At 42.8% G+C, this 27,006-nt stretch overlaps 1 protein-coding gene across 2 annotated transcripts in view; it reads left to right on the top strand.

Moving 5' to 3' along the window:
* The first annotated feature begins 2,925 nt into the window (after positions 1 to 2,925).
* The window catches only part of cbfa2t2 (CBFA2/RUNX1 partner transcriptional co-repressor 2), a 35,798-nt gene continuing 11,717 nt past the window's right edge, over positions 2,926 to 27,006 (top strand). The window contains exons 1-5 of one of the 2 annotated variants that reach the window (XM_079579277.1): positions 2,926 to 3,316; positions 19,285 to 19,449; positions 20,519 to 20,760; positions 21,612 to 21,701; positions 25,692 to 25,876. In XM_079579277.1, the coding sequence (XP_079435403.1) occupies positions 19,311 to 19,449; positions 20,519 to 20,760; positions 21,612 to 21,701; positions 25,692 to 25,876 (656 nt within the window). In that variant the 5' untranslated portion in view covers positions 2,926 to 3,316; positions 19,285 to 19,310. Of the gene's footprint in view, positions 3,317 to 19,284; positions 19,450 to 20,518; positions 20,761 to 21,611; positions 21,702 to 25,691; positions 25,877 to 27,006 lie in introns of those variants that run through there. The other variant, XM_079579278.1, reaches the window with a different exon arrangement.

Here is a 27,006-nt window from a genome sequence, read left to right as displayed (position 1 = left end):
ATGTGTCGATGCTATAGACATACAGACGGCATCACAATTTTTCACAATTTTAAGCCATTTTCTGGCAAAATATAAACGTATTCATCACATACAAATAAAATCAAGTCTAAATCGGGTCCATAAGGATGTTTATTCACGGCAGATTGTTCAGTAGGAGCATAAAAACGGCAGTCGTAGCTAACACTAGCTAGCGTTAGCCTTAGCACGATGCTAACATGAAGCATCATGTTAGCATTCTCCGTTTTATATGTAATTATGGGCTATTGAACCACTTTGCTCCTCCCCATGTCTTTGTATCTTTCTTTAGTATAAAACTATATTCATAATTTAGCATTTGTTAAAGTAGTTCTTGAATAATTAAAGAAAGTTTCGATTTTCCCCCTTAGCTGTTTTCAAACTTGACCATATATGGGCAATTCTTTCAAAAAAAATTGTTCAATTGTTTGTGTTAATGCTGCACAGATACAGTTTCATTGTAAGGACATTAATACCATTGTTGGGTAAGTGACTTTAAAACTGTAATATATTCTGTTAGTAGTTACAGCTATAAAAATGTAATATGTTTGTATTACACATTACTGTTTCAAAACTTTATCCGAGTTACACTACTCTGAGTTACTTTTGGCAAAACATAAACTTAAAATAATCCCGTATTTTGTGTAAGTAATATGTTATTTGTGTTAGTTATACTGAAAAAAGGAACTAAGGCATATAACATTGATAAAGGGCATTGATAAAATGTCATTACATATTTCAACACTTTCTGGATCGTATAGTGTTTTTAAGAGTTTCTCGCCACTACTTCATGATTTATGATTAGCAATGCTGTCTTTATGTGTTAAGTGTTTGAATGAAAAGTAAACTCAATTGCTCTGATAATTAGTCTTAAAAACAATGGCATTCATTGCAAAAAGCGGACTGCCTATAATCAAATATACTTGAGTATTAGCAAGGACATCATCAGGCGACTCTAAAAGCTGTCAGTAAACATGAGGAGTCTCGAGTGTGTCTGGGGCAAAGATGGCGCCGTAATGAATTCGACGGCAGCGTTTGCTTGTTTGTTTACAAAGCCAAGTGTCTGTCGAATCTCACACCTCCGCCACTCTTTCATTGTAACTCCGACTCATTAAAAGAAGATTAATGCCTGATTTACACCAAGGTTAGCAATAAATGTTTAGTTCCTAATCAACAATGTAAACAGCTTTAACAGACAGACAGTCTCTCCCATTCTTCTGCCACTCCTCTTAACCCAAACATGAACCGAGTAGTTTTCTGGAGAACAAAAATGACAAAAACGTGACAGAAACGATACGAAAGAGGGACAAAATGTGCTGGAAAAGCAACAATAACACAGCGACAAAAACACAACTAAAGAGTGATGAAAAAGCAAGAAAAAAATCAACGAGAAAGCCACGAAAGAGCAGAAAAAAAAGTGATAAAAATGCGATGAAAAAGTGACACAAAAACGCTTTAAGCAGTACTAAGTAACTTGCTTACCTTAACAAATCCTCTTCATAGTCCCTCTGGCCGTAATACAAGTGTTGATGGGACCCTCTGGTGTCTCTGGCCCAACAAAAAAAACACAATTGCAACTTGACTGCCACCGGGTCAGTGGCAGTCAAGTTGCTGCCACCATAATGCTGCCACCATAATGGAATCACGAAGAAGAAGCTAACAGGCTAACGGGCAAAGCTAATTGTGGGCTAGCGCCACTTAAACAGTATTTACAGCCAAGTATGAGTGGGAAAAAAAAGATCTCCATTGTGTAATTGGATTTACAATATCCCTCTCGCCCTTTGTCTTTTCTGTCCGCGGAGTATTTACTCTCATGGACAATTAAAGCAGTACTAAGTAACTCTTCCCCCTAGAGGCCATAAGCGCAACTGCAGGTGTAGTAGCAAGTTACGATTTTTTTTACTTATTAATTGTCTTGGAGAGTAAATACTACGCTGACAGGAAAGGCGAAGGGAGAGAGGGTTACTGTGCATCCAGTTATACAATGGAAATATTTTTTTTCACTCAAACCTGGCTGTAAATACTGTTTAAAGTGACGTTAGCCCGCAGTTAGCTTTGCCCGTTAGCATGTTAGCTTCTTCTTTGTGATTCCATTAGTGTGTATTGGTTGCTCCGGACCGGTGGCAGTCAAGTTGCAAACATGGTTTTCTGGTCAGAGACACCAGGGAGAGATGAAAGACCCTCCACTCATCCCATAAACACTTGTATTACCCCCAGAGGGACTACGGAAAGGATTTATTAAGGTAAACACGTTACTTAGTACTGCTTTAAAAAATGCGACAAAAAAACTGCTAAAAACACAACAAAAACATTACGATCAGTTTTGTAGTTCTTAGCTTTCAAATGAGGCATCACACTGTAGCCTATAAACTGCAAACTCCAGTTAAGAAGATGTGGGTAAGGCTGGACCGGAGTTATAAGCTAGTTATAAATCATAGATAGAAGTTACGCATGTGCCATTAAGCGAGGAGTCACATGTATCATCCATGTATTTTTTTTTTTTTTTTTAGAGAGTTCCCCGTTTCTCTTGAGGGGGTTGGGGGATTGAGTTGCGCATGGGACCCCCCCGTCGCATTGCGCACACGCTTTTGTCCCCCTTGGCACGGCTTCTTGTTTAGCCTTTAGGTGCCAAAGCAATTAGTTATGTTAATTGTAGGGTCCATTGTCGGTGAGCGCAGGTTTTGAATCAAGAGGCAGCGAGCGCTTCATTATTGGCTGGAATCCACGGAGGAGGCGGGGCTACGGGAGAGGGGGGGGGGGGGGGGGGGGGGGTTGTGTGTGCGTGCGCGTGTGTGTCTGTGTGGTGCGGTGACGTCACGAAAGCGCCGAGCAGTGTGTGGGAAAACGAGGGCGGAGCCAGAGCCGTGAGATCGGCGGGGGGATCGAGCGCGTCCTGTGCGCACGGACTCACACGGCAAGCATCAGGAGAGGAGGCAAGTCTCGAGACGCAGACGACAACGAGAGAGCGAAGAAAAGAAGCCACAATCAAGAAGACATCTTTGTGAAGGGCAGTCAGAGAACACAGCAAAACTGACAGAGAGAAAGAGAGAGACATAGAGACGAAGATTGACTGGCGCACGGGCTCGGATCGGGTTAGCTGTCCTTGCTCCATCTGGGTGCCATCTGCGCGCTCTCTCTGGCTCGGGCTCTAGCCACACTGGAGCTCGCATATGTGGGAATGCAAACACATGCCTGACATATGAAGGCGTGGAGTCACAGGAGAAAAAAAAGGGAACAAGGATAAGAAAGCGCGCAGCTGTTTCTCACCCGGGACTCACGAGTGGACTCTACTAGAGAGGAGGTACGTAAAAAGGGGCAACTAACTTTAGGTGGTGATCCTGCATTGTTGTTGTTTGTGGTCAGTGTCTGCGCCAGTGCCGCCGAATCCCATCTTCACTTTACCCTAGGTGTTCATAAGAATCGCAGGATGGATGTCCGTGGCGTGCGCGCTGCTAAACTTTAAAGATTTCGGCGTGCTTTGTTTACAGCCTGTTTACATTTCCCTTTCGAACCATTTCGGGGAGCGTGTGGGGGCTGGCTTTCCTGTTTTAGTTTGTATTGCTAAGATTTGATTCCACTTTGACCTTGCTGGGTGAAAGTATTGCAATAACTCAATAACAACAACAACAAAGAGGAGCGCGCGTCTGCCTTCTGCTTTTCTGCTGTCACACTTTGAATCTCAATTTCACTTTTGGCGCATTTGATCCCCCCACACACCTGGATTTGATGATTAAAACGGTGGAAACTTTTTTTTTTTTTTTCCCCTCTTCTCTCTTTTCCCCGAGATCAAAAAGGCGCTACCTCCAGCAGATAAATAAACCTCAGGAGTGTGATTGGCTCCATATGTGCGCGCCGGGCTGAACTTCCTCAGCTGTCACTTACCCAGATAGTAATCAGTTTTTTTTTTTTCCACATGGCAAGCCGAGCAGAAGAAAGTAGGTAAAGGGAAGACATGTGCATCTGTCGTACAGTATCCCAGACATATGGAGAGGGGAGGAGGGAAGCTGCTGTGTCTGTCGTTCACGCCGGGGACGCATGTTGCACAACACGCCGACATTGGTGGGAAAGTGGAGACGAGTCTGTGCGCGTAATGTCGCAAGTGTCACCAAAGCAAAGCATCGAAATCAAGCTTTGAAATGGCAGTGGCTCAAAATAGTGACTATAGTTCAGTACCTACGCGAATTGTGTGACTACGTGACTGTTGGTTAGGGCTACACATATACCACCAAAATATTGTTATTGAAATAAGTTCTTCCTTCTGACTGAGATTTCCACATTTTATTTCAAAACAGCCGAAAATATAAAGAGCAAAAGTTCAATTTCTGTCAGGATTTTCAGAATTTATCTCTGTTTTAATCGGATTTCATGTTTTGTAAATGGTGTTTTAACTCACTCTGATGAAACAAACCCAAAAAAACACATTGGCCTTGCTGTGTTGGAAAGGTTTACTAAAAACATGCAAGACAATCATTGTTTATTATATTTAAGTATTTCTCTAATTGTGCAGCCGTACTAATATAGGTCAGTGGTCGGGACCCACAGTCACCCTGGGATGACATGACCTAAACACAACTTACACTTGTGAAATATAAGGTAAAATATTGTCTTTTCCTCCAAAAATGTTCTTGAACAAGCATTAAATACGTCAAAAAGCTGGAATCATGATCAAAACAACCTGACAGTCATTTGAACAGACTCAAGTAGTGATTCTATACTTTTCCTGGACATAAATATGGGAAAGCATCGCTGAAACCGGTTCTGCCCACCCACAAGTTGAGAATCACTGCTATAGTTGGGTCTTGAGGCCATTGGCGCAGATTGACTGGACTGGAGCACTAGCCCCTGGGCAGCTGTGGCTTAAAATGCAACATAGCGTCGACCTTGACTGAGGGGTGAATGAGCATTGTGAAGCGCTTAAGTCACGAATGTGCTCTACACAAGGCTCTATTGTTGGTAAGAAATCATGCTGTCATGTTTCAACCCATTTGGCTTTATATGGGCGAGCTTTTCCTCCGAGGAGAGTTATGTTTATTTGTCTGACTGCGCGGGGAGGTGTGCTAGGGGAGAGAATAGGCAGAGTGACCTGGCTAGCATCACAGTGCACCAGGCCAGCCCGTTGGGGAGATATGGAGCGACTAAGTGTAGGCTGCGCTGTCTCATGTGCAAGAGCCCCCTGTCTGGTCTGCTGGACACTGTCACGCTCCTGACAACCAGCCACAGCATTATGTTTATTCTTGCGGTCACTTCGATTTGTTCAGGGCTTAGGGGGAGAGATCGCTCCTTGTTCGACTTCAGCACATGCTGCGACCTCTCGTAGAGTGATTTAGCACCTTGATTTGACAAATGATGGCGACGTTACCGACTGTTGCACCTCGTCTTATGTGCAGTGAGTGATTAGTGACGGTTGGAGGAACAAGGTGCAGATTGGCAGACACGCTTTGTCAGCCTGTCGAGGTCAGACTGACTGGATGTTGTGGAAAAGAGCCAGTTCCATCTTTAAAGCATGTTAGGGAGCTTTATTATTTGAAATAACAGGATGAAATACTACAAGAATCATGTGAATCTGAACACATTTGTTGCAGGTCTTAAACATGATAAGGCCTCATGGAGAGAGAGTGATTTGTCGGGCTGAAACGACTGATCGATTAATCGACGACTAATCGATAATTGAAATAGTCGATAACTATTTTAGTAATCGATTAATCGTTTTCTGGTCCACACAGACTCAAATAGAGGAAAAATGACATGAAAGTGTAGTTTTTTTGATGAAAACCTACTTTGTTTTTCATAGTAAGTGTCTGTGGTGTTGTGTACATTGGAAATGTCATAAATATCCGTCTGTGTCTCGTCCAATCAGAAGCAGAATTAGCGCCAAGAGCCTCCAACAAACATTTACTTCAAGTTTCCTCCATCAACATGTCCTCAAGCGGATCCACTTTAGCTTTATGTGATTTTTTTTTTTAATCCAATTTTCCTAGACCATTCACAGCCAAGCGATTAATCGATTAATCGTAAAAATATTCGATAGATTAATCGATGCCAAAATAATCGTTAGTTGCAGCCCTAGTGATTTGCCATTTGCAGCCTTTGCGATTCACTTTTAACATCCGTGTTATTCACATGTAATTATCCTGCACCTACTGTACATGCAAAGGGGATTCATCATTACATCAGATTTGCATCAGCAGTTCTCCTGTTCGCAATGTGTTAAGGTCCCATATTGTAAACCCATGCTAAACTGCTTTCCTCCTCCTATTAATTTAGCAACATCCAGCGGGCCCATTCATCCGCCTTTGAAGTGTCGGGCTCTCCGCCGCCACACTCCGGGCTCATGTGTAAACCAGGTGTCTGCGAGACACGGTGTCTGCGTCTCCAATCATTCTCGCGTTGTAGCGCTTTCCCTTCCTCGCGAGTCCGCTCCCAGCTGTGAACTTCTCGAGGCCCGGAGAGTGTAGCAATAAATAGCGAGACAGACAAGCATGACCTGCGCTCACTCATGCTTTTATATGTGAAGAATACGTCCATAGACTGGCTCCCCTTGTCCGACACACACAAACACTTGCAGCTGCCTTCAGAGATGCGTTCAGGAAGAGGTCTATTAGTTCCACTGGCGAGCCCTGTGTGATATGTGGCCCCAGGGGTTCAATGAAAGGTTATATGTCTGCATTTGTTGCAGTAGAAGTCAGGCTGCAGGATTAATCGCATTTTTGTATTGTCTCAATGAGCAACTCTCAATAGCTGCAATTCCTTGTGCGATATCTCTGTCTTTGTCTTTGCTATATAATATAAAAACAAATGTTCCTCAAATGACTCTTCCCTTGTTCTCGTTTCGGTTTAGGTCTTTTCCATCAGAAATGTTTGGCGGTTGTGATCTTGTATCTCCTGCATAAACCTCTTCTCGTGCACTTTGCTTACTCCGTGTGGGGGCTTTCTCTTCTACTTGTTGTTTTGCTCGATGAGTGACTCATTGCTTTCGAGGGAGGGTACGATGACCCCGCAGCGGCCCTCCAGACATGCTCGCTGACCCACGCAAAGGCCCTTATTTACAAAGAGGCTATGAGTGCGTGGGTGCATGGTTAAGAGCTAAACGATGACCCCTGGAAGCTGTCAAGTGGGTGAAGTCGTATTTCAATTAGACGGAGGAGGTGAACGGAAAGCATTTGCGGATTTTGTAGTCATATCAGAGGTGGAGTCTCACAGTTTTTGTGTCTTTTTCCATTCAGCAAGCTCAGACACATATAGTCATAACTTCGATGGGGTCGGTTTAGTCGAAAAGGCGTAATATACGGAAGCTGTTTATTTACTTCGACAAAATGTTAAATGCTGGAAAACTCTGGGGGGGGGGGTGTTATCGAAAGCTTAAACATGCACATTTCTTACCAAACAACTGTTACTTTCAGATGTTAAAAACCTAAAGGGCAAGTCTGTGTCTGTGTTGTAGCTGTACGTGGGTGGACAAAGAAATGGGTGGCGCTGCTTCTGCCTTGCAAACTGTCTGTTCTGGTCATTTAAGCACATTTTCCTCTTTGGAATCCCAGTTCGGGGGGAAAAAAAATCAAGGAAACACGTTTGCAAAAGCTAAATTGCCACATAATTCGTTGCTGCCTTAAATATATCCGTGTGTTGTAAGACGTGCGCGATGACAACCTCTCCTTCCGTCTTTCTGCTGCATTGTTGTTCGTCCCCAGCTGGTCTCTTTGTTTCGCGTATCTCGTCTTCCCAGCAGATGTTGCGCTTACGGTCTTTTCATACCACTGGCTTTGTTGAACACTCGACTGTACTACCTTACTGATCTTACAAACCCCCCGAAACCCGAGAATGGAAGATTAGCTCAAGAATTTACACATACAGTAAACTCCAAGGAAAGTCCAAAAAACAAATCACTTTCCCATCTTGCGAGAGGGCGGTCCACATGTCTCCAGCGTCGGCTCGCTTGACTCCGTGATGATAGCCACATCTGGTTGGAACCGGGCCAAAGCCATTCGTCTGTTAGGGCCCGTGACACCTGGTTTGAAGCGGGCCAGTCCGAGCGGCTGTTTCATTGTCTTCTCATGTCTACAAGTTTGTATTATGTTTTATAGACTCCCGCCGCGTACAAGGCCAATCCGTGTATTTATGTGTCCTGGAGTGTTTTGCTACATTGCTAGCGCTATAGAAGGGAAAAGCCAGCCTTAACCTCGAGATATTTCACATACCATACATCTTCTATGTGTCAAGGGGGCTGTAACGTCCTTGCTGTCAGGTGAGAGACGGGTTTGTCGTATATCTTCTGTGTGTTGTGTGAGATTTCATAGAATTCATAGATGCCCAGACAAGGAAAGTGTCTTTTTTCCCCCCATAACTTGTCAGATTCTGTTATAGTTTTAGACCCGTATTGTTGTAAATCCTTAAAGGTTCTCACACTGGTGGTCCCTGGGCTATTCGTTTATGCTTTGGTAATAATGTAGACATGGTACACACCCAGTTTAGGCACAACTTTATCAGATTTTGGTCTATTTTGCATACTTTGTAGATCTGGTGAGTGTAGCCTTATCCAGACCTGGTGGATCTTGGAAGTAGAGATGCACCGATCCAGCTTTTGGCCTTTCCGATTTCAACAGACTTTCTTAAAAGTGGCTTTCTCTGATTTTATTGACTCTTCTCCATTGTAAGATCAATAAAGTCATATTTTATTCATGCTACAGATTAATTATGAATCATATAAAGTCATGGATAAACATTTAACATGGATGACTTTTCTACACTAAATATCCTGGGGTATATGACATTAATTTAAACAACTCACATGAAGTGATCTGATCATAACAAATATGTTTGATCAGTTATTTCTTAAACTACTCGGCTTCAGCAGTGGCTTTTTATTATTCTACTTTTGGTATTTCTATCATAGTTTCAGCCTTGATTAGTGTTTGTTTGTATTAGCACGCTGGCTTTAGCATGCTGTTGATAACCGCAGAATTTTGCAATGTGATCAAAGAAGTGATTGAATTCTCCAGGTTCTTAGCTTTACAATGAAATGCAGCATGCCCATATTCACGTAGATTTAGGTGGTAAAAGTTGTGTTTTTAAAGCGTTGAGAGCCAAAACTGGTATTGGTTCAGTATCACATATTTTTCCAGTATCGGCTCCGATGTCGGATCGGCGCAGCCCTACTTTTAACGTCAAAGATTTTATTAGTTGGCTCTTTGTGTGACGAGAACCTCTGTCATAGTTGGTGTTAGCTCATCATGTTGTGCACAATTTGTTAAACTTTAACCACAAATCAATTTAGTTTTGAATACATTTTCACAAAGGATGCAACACTGCTTTTCATACATCTATTAGAAACATTTACTCAACATCTTTGTGAGAAATAACAGGTCTTTTCTTTGACTGACGGGCAAGCAAACCAATTAGTCACGCTGAGGTGCGAAGGCCTGTAACAGGATAGGCAGATAATCTCCTGGCCTGAGCTGCTGTGGGAGAGTTTGCGAATGTGCCAGTCTTCTCTTTTTTTTCTTGTGGCTGGAGGGAGATGTTGATTGACAGGTCCGACTTGTCCCCGTTATGTCACAGATGTTGTTCATTGTGTGCCAAGTGTGCGCTCCCTCACAGGTGTGCGGCGGCGTTCGTGTGTGTTCCTTCTGGGATAAAAAAAAAACAAAAAAACTAAGTGTCCTCTGGCTCCCCAAACAGCGGACACCTGGTAAATAGGGCCAATCCAGGCGCTAAAAGAGCGATGACACACATTGACTTTGCTCCATTCTCCGCGGCCCAGCTGTGGGTGACGTAAGCACGGAAATATGTCGAAAGTTTATGCCACTCGAAATAACAAAACATTTTTTGACCTAGTCGCAGGGAAGCCCAGAACAAAACCCACATGCAACTACTCGGAGATTGTGTTTATTTTTCGAGAACATCGCAAAAAGTTCGGGATGACCTAAGAGGTTGCAATAGCGTTACGCGATTGAAACATCAATATCGACAGAGCAATTGCTAACAGCTTTTCCTAATGTCCAGCATTGTTTAGCAAATCAACTCAAAATGTATGAATATCGAGCCTATGAAGCTAGTGCTCTCCATGTGGTGAACATCCTATGCCAATATGCATTCCTGCCACCGTTTTTAGCGTCCTACCACACATTTTACGGCTCATGCACGATTTTTATTGGAGTCTGTCTGCACAAGTTTCTTGTTTTCCCTGTCTTTTCCCCCTCTACTCTTACTGCCGCTAAGTACATTTCCATCACTGGGTCACTTGTGCAGTGCAGTGTTTTTGCAATCATCCCGTTGAGTGACAAGGTCATTCAAGGGCTGGTCCTGCCGTCCTTTTACTTCTAAAGTTCAAGTTGGTGACACTAAAGATTTTTTTTTTCCTGGTGTACCCTCCTTTGTACCTTCACCCAATTAATCTTTGACCAACCCCCGAACTTTTCCACACCTTCCCCTCTGCGCACAGACGTCTTTTCTGTTGCTTTCAGCGTCAACCCCGCCGCCACCTCCCCATTTCGTTCCATAGCCGAGCGAGGAACCCACTGTTGATATTGGGCCGTGTCCAAATATGTAGCTAGTCTACGGGGCTGGAAGGTGGTAATGAGAGCCAAGAAAAACAGCTTGGCTCAGAGTCTGACAACCAGGCTAGCCTTTCTGATGAAACCAATTGAAAACAGTGCTTTCTTTTCCTTGTTAGTCCCAGCTCCCTCCGGCCCATTGGCTCCTTGTTTGTGTCCCCAGTTTCGTTTGCAGACAATTTCTGGCGCCACTCACTTCCAGACGTGTTCCTGTTGAGGCTTGTCAAGAACTCCTGGCTGATCTATAATAGGGTCTACATGAAGCTGCCTATCGTGCTTGAACGTGACACAAAGCACAAAAACGGTCCTAGTTCATTTATGCAAAATAAGCGAATATGGATTTTCAAGCAATGTAAACGTATATTCAGCAAGACAAGGCAATCACTTACTCTCATGCTCATTTAAGTGTAAATAAATACATTGAAAAAAACGTGAATTTAATGTAATAAATTAGCAAGTCAATGTTGCGGCGCCATACATTGTAAAAAAGTATCTTGTGTCTTAAGTACGAATGATTAAGTGAACAGCCCTCACCAAAGCCAATAGTCGGTAAGTGCTGGTCCCGAGGGAGCAATACAAATTAGGTTTATTGCAATGAGCCATCGGGGCACACTTCTTCACGTTTAGTAACGCGACACTACAGAACTTCACTCCTCAAACCCGGTCGATAGTTATGAGGTTATCGCGATAAAAAAAACTCACTGTAGAAAGATGTATTTTACAAGTGCTAGATGTTGTTGCATTTTGTGTGTGTGTGTGTGTGTGTGTGTGTGTGTGTGTGTTTGGGGGTGGAGTGGGGTCAGGGCTGAGGGAACAGATGTGCGCTGCATTGTGGACGAACTGGGACCAGGTGCAGCCTTTGTCTCAGCCGCATTTAAGTCCACTCGCTCGCATTCAGCCGCCTCGTGCCTTGCCTTGCGATTCACGCCGCTCCCCCTTCTCCCCCCCCCTCCTCCTCCTCCTCCTCCTCCTCATCATCTCGTCTTGGAGGAAAGGCAGAGGGTGGGTTTGTGGGAGCGGGAGGGGGTGGGGGGGGAGTTGTAGAATTAGCTTATCCCCCCCCCTTCCTCCTCCAGTCCCCCCTCACAGGTGACTGTTGTTGGAGGTCCCAGCTGGCCGGCTCTTGGCCGATTAGATCCATATGGTACAGGAGGAGAGGAGGAGGAGCAGCGGTGCCCATCAGTTGTTGGGCAAGTAAACTAGAGAGGCCTATCCTGGATTCGCCCGTAGTTACTTTTTATTGCTTTGTTTCTTGTCACGCCTCTTAAGTTTTGCATTGAAAAGCTCTTCATTGCTAAAGCTATAGGCTGTGTGCTTGGTTACTTGTTTTTTATTGTTTTTTTTGTATATTATAAACAGACTTATCACAGTATCAAAAAAGGCCTGTCATGATAACTACTATATCGACTTATCATTCCACAAATGACAGGTAAAGCATACTATATTGCGTTTCATTATATTTCATGTTCAGTGTGGGATATTTTAAGTTTAAGCACTTTTTCGAACAAATCTTCATTGTCATTCTAGCCTTTAGAGTTGGTGTCTTCAATAATATCGTTTATCGCGATAGTTTCCTGCCGCAATACATCGAACTTCAGATTCAGTTATTGTGACAGGCATATCACATTAAATTTAGCAACGTTCATGGATCTTTAGTAACTTTCTCATGACCCCCCGCTCATCAAAATGCAAAATTACCCAAAAAAAACAATATATCGCAAAAAATATCGTATCGCGATATTAGGTGATGCAATATCCGTATCGCCAAAAGGCTACAATATATCGCAACATCACTGAAGTCTTTATTTGACTGAGTTTGCCGCATGTTTTTTTTTTTCAAATTGAGCCACAAATAAACAATGAATTGAACTGAAATGCGTAAAAAGTTCAGTTTTAGCAATATATCGCAAAACATATTGTATCGCGATATGAGGCGATGCAATATCCGTATCGCAAAAAGTCACAATATATCGCAACATCACTGGAGTCTTTATTTGACTGAGTTCGACACATGTTTTTCCAAATTCAGCCACAAACAAACAATGACTTGAACTGAAATATGTAAAAGTTCAGTTTTAATGAAACATTTCCTAATTTAGTCAATTTTTTCTTCTTGTTTCGTCTTGTTTTGGTCCCAGTATAGTGTTTTCTTTTGACACAATTTGCTGAAAATTGAGTTACTTGTGATTTGTCTATATAACTAGAATGGACCACATCGTGTTAAAATGGTTTAGTAAAATATTGTAATAATATCGTTACATCTTAAGTTACTTCAATATCGTGCAGCCCTATTCGGGACCCATTTAAAGCCCCACTTTCACTTCATCCAAATACAAACCTTTGCGGTAAACCTGCCACTTTCCCCGTCTGACATGAATTATAGTTTGGGGCGTGTGGTCGGGGCCACATACTTGCAGCATTGCACATAGTTTGTCTTTTGCCCCCCTGATGAATTAGCATGGCCTGCGTTGTGTCTCATCTCACTTCATCTGCCCTGACAGCGCAGAGATAGCAGGGCAACGCTGTATCAACCTCCTGACTTACGACCGCCAGCCTTTCAGACGACCCCTGATGAGAACCATGAACTTAGCAAGCCCTCGTCGCGGAGTCAATTTATCTCAAAGCCATGGGAAAGTTTATACGCTTCCCTCCCATGTACTTTGGAAATCCCCCGGTTCTTTCTGTCTCTTAAGCCCGGCTCACCTGCGCAGGCCAAGGCAATTACATCCGATCGAATGTTTAAATGCAAAGCGAGTGTCACCTGAAGCTGAACAAACAAGGAACACCTGGTTAGCAACAACAGCCAGCCCACATGTCTAGCTCTTCCAATAACACCTGTTGGGCAGAGTAAATATCCAGGGCCAAGACTGAGCAGGATGACGGAGAAAGTGAAAGCATTGTGCAGTCAAGAAAATGGTGGGTTTTGTTATGGTAGCATTGAATGTGTCTGTTGGAAGTTGTTTTTCACAATTATTGAAATTAAAGAAGACAATACTGAATTGACCCAATCCTTAACCTACAGTATGTACATTGTTATCTTCATTTAAGTGTTTTAATTGAAAATCTAATGAACATTCAGCCTATGTTATCTTTTATCTTTTTGCCCTTATGTAGAAAAAATAAAGATAATAGTAATGAAATAAAGATTTTACAATAATAAATAGTTCCGGTGCGAATGTTTTGATGTTCCCTCCTACATAGTGTCTAAATCCGGGGTGTCCAAACTACGGCCCGTGGGCCAACTGCGGCCCTGACCTCTACTGAGTGCGTCCCCTCAAAAGTGAAAAACGTCTGGACACCCCTTGTCTAAATAAACAAACCTATCAGCTGATTTCCATGCACTCCAGAGTTTCACTTTACCAGGACATACTGTAACAACTGCTGTGCTTTTGGGACTCTTCTTTTGGCAACGTTATGCAACTTTCCTGCGGGAATGGATAAGATTAAACCCTTTATTTGCCCATTGTTGATTCTGCTGTGGACTTCTGGGGTGGATTTAACACCGGACGCTGTTACTTCAGCCTTTACTTCACCTAAATGCACTTCAATTCACTACGTGGATTTTAAAGTCCTTGCTTACCGTGAGTTTTTTGTAACCGCGGTAATTGTAAGACCGGTTAATCTTGACATCACTTGCCCAAGCAGATTCTCCACAAAAATCGAATGTTTTTAGCTTGTGTAAAACGCCCCTGTAACAATTGTCAAGTCCTCGATCGTCATAAGGATTTGCGCTCGGCTTGTATCTCCCACCACATCTTCCATTGCGCCCGTTTCCAGGTGAGCGCCCAGATTTACAACACGGATCTCTCTTGTGTGTACATCCTCTTTGTTCCATTAGCGAGAATGGGAGGACAACAGGTGGCGTGTGGACCGGACAAACATCTCCCATCCTCAGCTAAGCCGGGCTTCACCTGAGTTCACCACGACGGACCGTTTTGCGCGTGTGTGTTAGTGTGTGTGTGTTAGTGTTAGTGTGTGTTAGTGTGTGTCTGTGTGTGTGTGTGCCAGCAGCTGTCTCCTGTGGCGCCGCGGTGACACCGGACCCAGGTGCTCATAAGCCAGATGAAGTCATCCAGCAGTGTACGCAGCCTAATTGACAAGCAATTCTCCAAAGGCTTTCAGCGCTCCGAACCCACACCTGATGTCCGCCAGCCCCTGCATGCGAGCGAGGCCATTACTTCTGCAGTTGTTAACAGCAGACCTTTTCCGACGTCTTAAGATTGTGCAGCTGTAACCTATTTGCGAAATGGGACGCCGTCAGCCGATGCGCAATATGCTCGGGTTTAATTTGTGCGCTTTAACGGCGGGCAGCGACGGCGCCAAACGAGCACAATGGATTATTATTATTATTTTTGTTTTGTTTTTCTTTACGAGGGTGGCACTCAGTTTGGACCGAAAACGACCGCTCGCTGCCAGTGTGGAGATCTGTTGATGATGTGTCACAAAATAATGAAAGACAAAAAAAGAAGAAAAACAACTACTTGCAAATCCGTCCCGTGTCACTGTAAAGTTGTTTACGTGCTAACAGTGTTGACACCGAGGCCATATGCCCTGTTGATTCTGTTATTGAGACGTCAGTCGAATTTCCTGGCCATACGGAGGGAGTGCGCGGGGCTTTGTGCTTTCGGGGCCGTATCCCGTCGAGCGCTGGCATGTGCGGGGTGTGTTTGGATGGTCCAAGTGTCTGCGTATAGGGCTCCTCTTCCTGCACCCGCCCCATGTGGCGCCGAACAGGTGGAGCGAAGGCAGGCCGAGAGAAGCGGAGAGGTGGTGAGAATGGCAAAACGGAAAGTACAACGCTCACGGTGTTGTCTAAAAAGAGTGTGGCGGACCATGACGGTGAATAATAGGGGGATGATAGGCTAGGGTAGCTGAGATGACAAACCTGCTCCTAATGCTCAAAGACAATGTGCCATTAACACCGCAAGTTTGGCGAGGGGTCCTCAAACCAAAGCAGCGCCATCACTGGAAAAAGAATCAAAGAAACAACATCAAATTACTTGGATTAAGGGATTAAATCTAAAGTTTGAGTAGGTTTGGTCTTGTCTTAGATGAGATAAACCTCTTATCAACAATGGAACAAGCATATTTCTTCTTAATTCAGATTATTTTGCGTAAATTCAAGTAAAAGTTTATTTAACTGGATTTTAAGTGGGATTAATGCATTCCATTGACATTAGCTTTTTAATTTTTATCTTAGATTAGTTCAAACAGACTCAAATTCAACATGAAGCACCTTATAATTCAAGCAATTTAAAGTCACTTATCTAATTTAAAGGAACAGGTTTTTCCATACTGAGATATGTTCTTACCTGAGCTTAGACGAGTTGATGCGTACCTGTCTGGTCTTTGTGCGTGCCCGTGGAAGAGCGTGACTAAATGCTATAAATGCTAAATTAGTCACTTGGCATGACTGAGGGCACGCACAAAGACCAGACAGGTACGTATCAACTCGTCTAAGCTCAGATAAAAACATATCTCAGTATGGAAAAATGGTAGCCTGTTCCTTTAAGACGGAAATGTTTCCAATGTCTTGCTCCTTGCAAAGTTGCCAGCCTTGCTCACAGTGAACAGGCTTGATTTTTGGAGCGTCTCTTTTTTGGGTGAAATGTCACACAGTGTGTCTTTTAACCAACTCGTTTTTCTGTCTTGGCGCAAAGTTATCATCTGGTCGGTGGCAGGCAAAACCTCAACCCACAACGCCAACAACACCTTTCCCCATGAGTTTGTTTTCTCAAGGGAACATGTTTCTGGAAGGAGTGACTGCTACAGACCGAAAAGACCGAACGAGTTTCATGTTGATCAGTGTCGTATTCAATCTCTTTCTCTTATTTTTTCAAATTGCCGGTAATCTGTTATTTCTTATCTCTTGTTTCTTTTATAATTTCCTCCAATAAACAGCAGAAGACTTGGCCTCACATTTTGTATTGCGCTCCCCAAGTTCCATTCTTTGTACGTAAACGCTGTAATGATGATTTTTGATTGTTCCCGGAATTAGTTTCGCCAAAGAGAAGAAAAAAAAAAGAAGTCCAAACTTGTTGCTCCTGTGAGGGATGGAAAAACACGTTCCTTCCTCAACCCGAACTCAAACTCGACGCCGGATTTTTCTGATACTCCCATGCGTAGAAGGGGCCTATTCCCACCTTTTTTTTCTCCTCATCCCTCCTCAGAGCTTAACCCTTCAAACGTCGCTCTTTATAAACTGGGACCTCGTGGCTGAAGGCCGGCCAGAGTTCATCGCTATGAAGCCGACATAAAGACCGCCATTGAAGCCAAAGCCCTAAAACCATGAAACCATATTTAAAAAGCTGCTCTCTGCTGACCCCTAACCCCCTGGCTGCCCATACTTGTCTATTAATCGTCCATTCTTGACGCGGTTTGAAAAAGCCTGATCCACTCTCAATGGAGAAGCGGGACCCCGGGCCTAACCGAGGGGTCTTGCCGAGACAAAGCGCCCAGTTGTGATCCACCAGCGGACCCCTGATCTGGTGGTCCCATTCAGCTCCGAAAAGCATATTGTGAAGTTTAACATTTAAAAGCATTGCCGATCTTGTTAGTAAAAGCGTGAAATAGCGCCCCGTCCCCCTACTCTTCTGCCCCCCCCTTTCGTCGTTATGTCTGTGGATGGGACCCCCCTCCCCTAACCCTCCGTTTGTTAGGGAGCTCAATGAGGAGGCATTCTTCTCCCACACAAAAGCCGTCTTCAGCAGTTCTTGTGTTATTGATCTGAATAGTTTGGGAGTGAGGGGCTAAACTTTAGACATCTGGCTCTTTGATGGGAGCCGGGGAAAGGGGGGGGGGGTTGCAGGGCGGTGGTGGTGGTGGTGGTGGTGGGTGCCCAGGGCCCTGCGAGTCGGGTGATGTGAAGTGGGAGAACTTTTGTTTCTCTTTGTAAGGTTTCGGCTTCGTATTTACTGGTTGGCCACAATGGCAGTTCAACAAGTAATTTTTCTTCAGCCGCTTTTGCTCCGCGTTCAATAAAAGGCTGTCTGAACGGCGACGGTTGCCAAGTAAAAGAGTAACAAGCGGACGACGACGAAACGAGCGAAAAAACTCAACGGAAAACAGTGAAACGCTATGTTTTCACCACCGATTTAAGCCAGTTTATCGTTCTATAAATTTGAAGCCGCATTCATTTCCCTCCATAGCTTTGACCTCCACTTGACCCCCACCCTTTTCCCACAGCGACAGAGCGCATAGTGGCTCATTAGTGGAGGAAAAAATGTACAACAGTGCTCCTTAATAGGTCAGTTCCACCATCCGTCTTACTTTATCACTAACCAGATGCATGAATTATTTACATGTCCTTGTAATCAGCTGCAAAATGCTTAAACTGTAGCACTTTTGTGTTTGAATCCCTACTAGTCAAGCCTGTAGCAATAACAGAATTTGATTTATTGAGCCACGATAATATTGAAGATCTTTTAAAGCAGAACTAAGTAGCTCACGCCCCTAGAGGCCATAAGCGCCACTGCAGGTGTCGTAGCATGTTGCGTTTTTTCACTCATTTATTCTCCATGAGAGTAAATACTACGCAGACAGAAAAGGCAAAGGGACAGAGGGATATTGTACATCCAATTACACATTGGAGAGGATTTTTTTTCACTCAAACTTGGCTGTAAACACTGTGTTAATGGCGCTAGCCTGCAGTTAGCTTTGCCCGTTAGCCTGTTAGCTTCTTCTTCATGATTCCATAAGTGTGTATTGGTGGCTCCGACCCGGAGGCAGGGAAATTGGAACTGTGGTTTTCTGGCCAGAGACACCAGGGGGAGATGAATGACCCCCCAATCATCCCATTAACACTTGTATTACTCCCAGGGGGACTATGGAAAGGATTTATTATGGTAAACAAGCTACTTAGTACTGCTTAAATGTCACAGAACTCTTGACATTAAAATGGCGCTAAAGCCTTGTTAGAAAAGGACTTAATCTTAAAATATCTTTCAATGAACATGAAACACAATGAAATATAACCTACTTGAAAAGAAAGAAAGAAATCTGGCAAACACACCTACAGACAAAAAAGCCCAATTAAGCCCCAAAATGTATTGTTTATCTGTCATTTATTGAACGACAAGTCAATATAGTAATCATCGTGACAGCCTTACTATTAGTACAACTAGTGCTACTCTCAATGTGACTACTTCTTCTGCAGCTCGCTCAGTCTTTAAAGGGACTATACGGCGTTTGCTAAAATTAAGTATTTTCCTCCCCCTACATGTTCCAGCCATGTCCTAATGTGTAGAAGGTGCAGTTACACATATGACCTGAGGTGGCAGTAGTGAGTATAAAATGGCAAACTTGCATCTAGCCCCTTTAAGTAGAAAATCACGCCATAAATGGACTTACATATGCATAGCTTTAATTGAGACGACAATCCACTCTGGCATTGTTGAAATACAGGCTTAAAACTGCTCTGTTATGGCAACTTGAAGTGTTTTGTCTGCTTTACATGTTTACTGTGCATTCTTTAATTGCAACATCTCTCTTTTCTGCTATGTGTATAAACGGCGCTACACAAATAAACCTGCCTTGCTTTCCACCTCTGGCTACTCGACACGTACTCTCTGATTATGTTGACGTTGGAAGTCGCTGTTCTTCATATTACTTTAAAAGCAAAGCAGCTCATTCTGTTTCGCATTTGCGCCCGGTGGCTCTGTTTTCTCCAACCTCCGTCTGACCTTCCCTCTCTCTCTCTCTCTGTCTTATCTCCTCGCAGACCGTAGCGAGACGAAGCGACCTGCCATGCCCGGTTCTCCTGCGGATGCTAAGACTCATTCCAGATCAGCCCCCACCAGTAGCAGCAGTGCCGGCTCCAGCATGCCCCCCCTGCCTTCTGTCAACCCCAGTGGCCCCCGCCCCGCCTCCTTCTCCACCACAGCGTGTAAGTGCCAGACTTTTTTTTTTTTAACTGCCCCCTTTCACTTGCTTAGTCATTTGGGCTGTTAACCAAAGCGGTAATCGGGAACAGTAGCTCGTTTACCAGAAGTGCACAGTAAGGAAACAAGAGACAACAAAGTCGATAGACACACATTTTATGTAATTTCTCCATCTGTGAGATCAATAAAGTATTATCTTCTCCAGTTCGGCTTTACCCAATTGTAAAAGCATCGAATCAGCGACGAAAATGAGGATGAAAATATAACAAAAAAGTGATAAAATTGTGACAAAAAAATGACAAAAAACAGAGATGAAAGCACAATGAAAAAAGCCACAAAAAACAATGAAAAAGCAATGAAAAAGTGATGAAAAAACAACGACAAAAAGTGACAAAGATTGAATTAAAAAGGGACAAAAACCCGATGAGATAGCAATGAAAAAAGTCACAAAAATTTACAAAAATGTGACAAAAAAGCGACAAAAAAGAGATGAAAGCACAATGAAAAAAGCCACAAAAAATGATGAAAAAGCGATGAATAAGCAACGACAAAAAGTGACAAAAATTTAATTAAAAAGTGACAAAAAAAAGAGATGAAAGCACAATGAAAAAAGCCACAAAAAGTGGGAAAAAAAAACTAAAAGGTGACAAAAACACAATGAAATAGCAATGGAAAAGTCACCAAAAAGCCTAAAAAATTTACAAAAATGTGACAAAAAAAAGACAATGAAAAAACAATGAAAAATCAAAAGCAACCAAAACTTGTCAAAACAGTGACAAAAAAGAGATGAAAACAAAACAAAACACTGAACTGGAGAAAACTCGGTTCAGTTAGATGTTAATGGAATTTGATTATTTGTATTTTAAGCCATAGAGAAGACCTGTCATATTTAGCTGTTTAGAGCTACAAGGATGTTAGATCTTATTGGAATTGATTTGACAAAACATATGATCTCAGACAATTAATGAAATTCACACGTCTTACCAAATTCCTCAGCCGTTCTCATGGAAACTGTTTTTAGGATTCAATAATATGCATTTTGTAGTTTTCTGAGCATATTCCTTTCTTCCACAGTGACCAATGGAAACCACCATTCTCCGCCAACCCTCAACGCAGTGCCATCCCCACCTCAGCGCTATAGCAACGGCCCGTCCTCTTCCTCTTCCTCGTCGCTGGCCAACCAGCAGCTGCCCGCCACCTGCGGGGCGCGCCAGCTGAGCAAACTCAAGCGCTTCCTGACCACGCTGCAGCAGTTTGGCAACGACATCTCTCCAGAGATCGGAGACAGTGTCCGCAGCCTAGTGCTGGCCCTTGTGGTAAGACATAAGATAGGAGCAAGCGCTGCAGAATATAGCATTTTATTGTTTTAGTTATTCATTCAGTACAATTTAAACAAAAGACATAAGCCATTTGTTTTGTCATCAGATTGTGTAAAAATCAGGTCAAAATGCTTAAAGGGATATTTCTGGATTTTTGACATAGGGCCTCATTTCCTAGTTGGAGAGTGAGTGTTGTTGATTTCTGGAGATATTTTTTTTTGTAATTCATGCAGTCCATATATTTGAAGAGCTTAGTGGCGCTAGGCTAGTGCATGTCTATGGTATCAGCTAGCCTGCATTAAAATCAGTCTGACCTGCTCCACAGAGCACCTGAGGCAAATCATTTATAACGCCAGACTAATGATATAAATGCCTATGTCGATAGAATGATTTTGTGAATATAACAGACCTTGTATCACATGAATAACCGCATTTTGAGGGGCTATTTTCTAGCAGATCACTCCGCCGATGCATAGCTTATACAACCACGAAGCTGATGCTGCTCAAATATAAATGCAAAACAGTTATAATGATTCTATTAACACAGACATTTATATGGTTAGTCTGGCATTATAAGTGACTGTTTTTAATGCAGGCTAGCTGATACCATAGAAATGCACTAGCCACTATGCCACTACACTCTTCAAATATAAGGACTGCATGAATTACAAAAAAAAAAATATTTCCAGAAAATGAGGCCCTATGTCAAAAATCCTGAAATATCCCTTTAAAATGTAACTGACTTAGGAAGATCATGTTCTGTTTTAGGCAATGTTTTTTTCTTGCGATATGGATATAATCAGACGATATACAGCACAGTCCTAATTGTTGTTTTTCTTTCCTTCAAGAACTCGACAGTGACCATAGAGGAGTTTCACTCAAGGCTGCAGGAAGCGACCAACTTTCCCCTCCGGCCGTTTGTCATCCCCTTTCTCAAGGTAAACATCTGCCTCATCGTGAATTTGTCCTCCTTAATCTTTAATCTGTCTCGCTCGCCAGTTTAATCTCGAAGCCTTATTCCCGCGTGTTTATCCAGCGGTCTCTCAAGAGTGTTGGTCTGATGATGTCAGCGCAGCGATCTCATCCCCGTGGCATCTGTTGGCTGCCGTGTAGCATCATAAACCATAAAGCTCCATTCGCCACATAATAGCTGTTGGTTTTGGGTCTAATGCGGGGCTTTCACTGCCTCTTCGTTTCCCCAAGGTCATGAATGATATATTGAGGATGGCGTTACCGGGGATGAAACCTCATTCTCCGCTCGTTTTCAGGATTGATGCGCAATATGACACTTGGTTTAGAATGTGGCGAGGTCTTTTTAGTGCAAATTTCACTTGGGAAAGCAACTGTTGAGTGTTTAGAAGTGGCTTATTTTTTTTGTTTGTTTTTTTTGTCTTTGTTTTTTACTTCCTCGTTTACGTTCTAGTTGCCAACCATCAGTGTGCTTGTAAATGTCTGAACACATTGAGTGAAACTAATTACAACTATTACTAATTATAACTAATTAAATTACGAAACTAGACACTCTAATAAATCTTATGTGTCATTTTGGGAGCTCTGTGATGAACAGAAGTGAAATAAATGACGATCAAAAACGTGTGAAAAGTCACGATCTGGACATTTCATATACAGTATATTATTGCGTTTCTTTTCTTAAACCTGACACTTTTTTCTCACTTTCTGGAGCGCGTTTGACAAAGCAGAGCGGCTTCCCATGGTCAGATCAAAACAGTTGAGATTTTAGTTGGTTAAAATCGGTCGATAAAGTGTTCAATCCAAGAACCAGGCTGTTTAAATGCACATAAAAAGCGATCAATAAAACGCTGTGTGTCAACAATGTTGTCCTAAAAATGTATTTGAAACTAATATATTCAAGCCTCTTCCCATAACGTTAGTGTCCGTCCAGAGAGCAGAGAGGATAGAGGAGGAGAAGAGTTAATCAGAAAGGAGTGTTTCATAAAACACCAATTATCTCCGAATCTAAAAAACTGTGATTTCGATTAAAACTAGCCTCTGTTTAGCTTAGATTTCTCAAGAACCGAGGCACGTAGAATTAAACTGTTTCCACCTACGAAGAGCTTAGAGTCTCGTCTTTCAAACGAGCCAGAGCATGTGTCCATAGCTATAATACAGAATACGCTGTGGTGCTGCAAATATCATGAAAAATTGTCTGGATTGTTGGCACTCAACAGCTGAATCCCCAAAACAGCGGCACTCAATGTGTTAAGTGTTACTCAAAATGAGACACTAAAGTTCACAAATAAATGTTCTTTATTTGTTTGTCTATGATTACCTGGCAAGTTTAGCTGCTTTTTATGTTGGTTTGTTGTCATTGACGATATAGACATTACTTATTTCTTGTTTATTGCAGCTTTTGTGGTATTTTAGGATATGATTATGCACTTATAGAACAAGGGTTTGCTGTTATTTTTATGCCTGAGACTTCACAGTATCTATTACTGTTGTTTATCGCGATACTTTCCTGCCTCAATATATTGAACTTCGTGATCGTGACACGCATAGAAGCTACCATATAATCCAAATAACAATTTTGATTTATTGTAGACGATACAATGCCCATATTTAGTGCCTTGAGAGTAAATTTTGAGCAGCTCCCCTTGTTAAAGTGGAGTGTAAATCTGTAGCAAGTTAAACAGCCGTAAATTTTAAGCCCTGCTCATTTTTCCGCGTTTACCTCTCACTCACCTTTGGAGCCCCTCCATCTGTCTGTCGGAACGAGACAAGCAACCCCTGTTTTCCCTGCTTTGCGCTAATTTATTACCGGGGGGGGGGGCGGGCGGGCGTGGGTGCGCCAAACCAAATGCCAACTCTTTAAGAATAGCCTCGTCTTAAGTCAAAGAAAGTGGAGTAGAGTCGGGGTATGGACAGATGGGATGGAGTCAGGGGGGTGAGGAAATGGAGAGAATCGAGAGGGAGAGAGAGGGAGAGGGAAAAGTGGAAGCTCGGAAGTGTGAAACATGCCTATAAACTGTTCCCTTCCCTGCGTTTTTACGGGCCGCGGTGCGCCATATGGAGCCGCTGTCCCGTTAACAGAGCGTTCAGCTGCCAAGGCACTGCCAATTTAGCGTCCACCCCGCTGAACGCCACTCAGCACATCCCCGGGGAGGGACGGGACACACTGAATGATTGTGGAAATAATCTCATCGCAATAGTATTGAGATCAGATTTGTGCTCTCTAAACCCAGAGCGTTAATATTTCAGAGCGATCTCATAGATACAGACGGCATCTCGACATAGAAGGGGGCGTGGCTTTGCCGAGGGGGAAAATAGAATCTTTAGAGAAACACAATTTTTCACTCTTTTCAGCCATTTTCTGGTGGAATGTGAACTTATTTATCACATAAATAAAGTCAAGTGTAAATCGGGTCCATATGGATATTTTCTCACAGCAGATTGTTCAGTAGAAGTGAAAAAACGGCAGTTGTAGCTAGCGCTAGCTAACCGTTAGCATTAGCCTGATGCAAACATGAAGCATCAAGTTAGAATTCTCCGTTTTGTATATATTTATGGGCTGTTGAACCACTTTGCTCCTCTCCATGTCTTTGTATCTTTCCAGATAGATACAGACAGCATCTCTGGAACCCCCATATATGGTCATGTTTAAAAACAGTTAAGGGGGAAAACAATATGGAGAAAAATCTAAACTTTTTCTAATTATTCAAAAACTACTTTAACAAATGCTGAAATATGAATATAGTTTTTCTACTAAATAAAGATACAAAGACATGGAGAGAATAAAAAGGGGTTCAACAGCCCATAAATACATAAATAACGGAGAATGCTAACAGGAAGCTTCATGTTATTATCGTGCTAATGCTAATGTCTAGCTAGCCGTAGCTACAACTGACGTTTTTTCACTTCTACTGAAAAATCTGCTGTGAGAAAATAACCATATGGCCCCGATTTAGACATGACTTTATTTTTATTTGATAAATAAGTTTAGATTTGGACAGAAAATGGCTAAAAAGAGTGAAAAATTGTGTGTCTCAAAAGATTCTGTTTTCCCCCTCGGCGAGGCCACGCCCCCTTCTATGATGAGATGCCGTCTGCATCTATATGTCACCTGTATATATGGCAACGGTATATTTTGTCGACATCGCTTCACCCAAAGTAAGCCGTTTTTTTTTTTTTTTGCGATTAGCTAATTGCGACCATTACAATGACGAACTGCGGTTGATCTTGTTCGTATCATGGACACGACTAACTGGGGCCCAGGCTTTCGATCAATACCACATGTGAGATCGGGATCATTTTGCCAGAATATGATGAGTTGCAGCCTCCGGGTTCCTGCTTGGATTCCAGCACTGCAGACTTACTGGAAGGGGGCGCGTTGTTGTAGCAGCGTGCACGTTTTCTCAATCCTCTGGTCAGGAAAAAAGACGCTCGTAAAGGAATCGAGATCACATGCAACACTGGGCGGTTATTTAGCCGCTCGGCTCGGGGAAAAGGAGGAAAAGCAAGGGGAGCGAGGAAGTGGCTTAATTGCAAACACACCGCGCGCCTGCTCCTAATTAGGGGAAATGCGGGAAGCGATGGAGGAGATGGGACGGAGACAGCCGTATGTAAATACTCGCGAAGAGTTGAAAGCCGAAAAGTGAAGAGTTGTTTAGAAGTGTTTGGTTTATGAAGGTTTATGGTTGTAACTGGACATTGTGGGTTGCTAATTGTTTGTGGAAGTTGTTTAGAAAAGGTTTGTGGCTGTTTTAAGGCCGTCCAATAATAGGGGGGCCGGCGGACAACGGTGGAAAATGCTGCCTCGGTATTTGCAATTGTGATTTGAATTTGATCCAAACCATTTCAGTGCGATCTTATGACTGTGGTAATGATATGCTATTGCTGAATTATGTTATATCGGCGAAGGGGAATCCATTACGCGTGAGCTAATCTGTGATCCGTCTCTTATTTCCCAGGCCAATCTGCCGCTGCTGCAGAGAGAGCTGCTGCACTGTGCGCGGGCGGCCAAGCAGACCCCGGCGCAGTACCTGTCCCAGCACGAGCACATCCTCCTCAGCACAACCCTGGCCTCCTCCCCCGACTCGTCCGAGCTGCTCATGGAGCCACCGGAGCCAGCCACCAAGAGACACAGCCCCAGTCGGTGAGACCAGTTTGACCAAGTGATGGGTCACAAAAATACTAAGAAAGTTCCATCTCGCCTAGAGGGAGATATACTGTTATTATGGTGATCGACTTTTTAAACAACAGATGAAATTGCAAAGTATTGTTTGCAGCTGATGATGAAGGGATAGTTTGAACTCCTGTGTTACCCATGTCCAATCATTTCCCTTATATTCCAACCCAAAAGACTCTCTTAAAGGTGCACTATGCAACTTTTTATATAAAATAAAATTGATATGGGTTTGCATTTGACCTTTCAGTGACCTAGTGGCTTTATGGGTGGCTAGCTTAGCACCTTTACTGACCATCCATAATCAGTTGTTTCAAGGATTTAGTTGTTTAGGATGTATTTTTTCACTGTTGATTGAACCGTCACCGTGGTTACACATACATTTCATTACGAAAACAATTTAATTCCACGTTTTTCAGGATTTCTAGTAGGTTTTCGTAATGAAATGTATGTGTAACCACGGAGACGGTTCAATCAGCAGTGAAAACCTGCTAGAAATTCTGGAAATCGTGAAAGTAAATTGATCCTGAAGCATCATAGAGGTCACCAGGATGGAAAGTAAAGGCGTTATGCTATGCCACCCAATAGGGATGGGCGGATCGATACCACAGTATCGATATATCGATACCAAACGGCTACTTTTTGAGTATCGATATTGGGCAAAAAGTATTGCTGCTAATTTGCATATGTAAAAAGTAGGCGTGGCAGCAATTTTAAATATAAAAGGACAATTTACATCTTTGTTCTGAGCCAAAACAGTCATTAAAGTATTAGTTTTAAACTTAATATATTAAATTACACATTAACATTGTATAATTAAACCAGTTAAAGTAATATCATTTTAATATACCTATTAATTGTATAAAATAACCAGTTTTAGAAATGTATATTGATTGAAATACATTCACCCATATGTATAAAAATGACCGGTATCGGTATTGGTATCGAGAAAAATGACCCCAAAAGTAGCGGTATCGTATCGATTCCAAAAATGTGGTATCGCCCATCCCTACCACCCATACAGCTACTGGGTCACTGAAAGGTCAAATACACACTAATATCAACTATTATTTTGAATGTAAAAAGTTACACAGTGCAGC

The sequence above is a fragment of the Gobius niger genome (assembly GCF_951799975.1).
Source record: "Gobius niger genome assembly, chromosome: 20".
NCBI classification, from domain to species: Eukaryota; Metazoa; Chordata; class Actinopteri; order Gobiiformes; family Gobiidae; genus Gobius; species Gobius niger.
The sequence above is the reverse complement of the archived record's forward strand: the minus strand, read 5'-3'. Positions and strand labels throughout refer to the sequence as shown.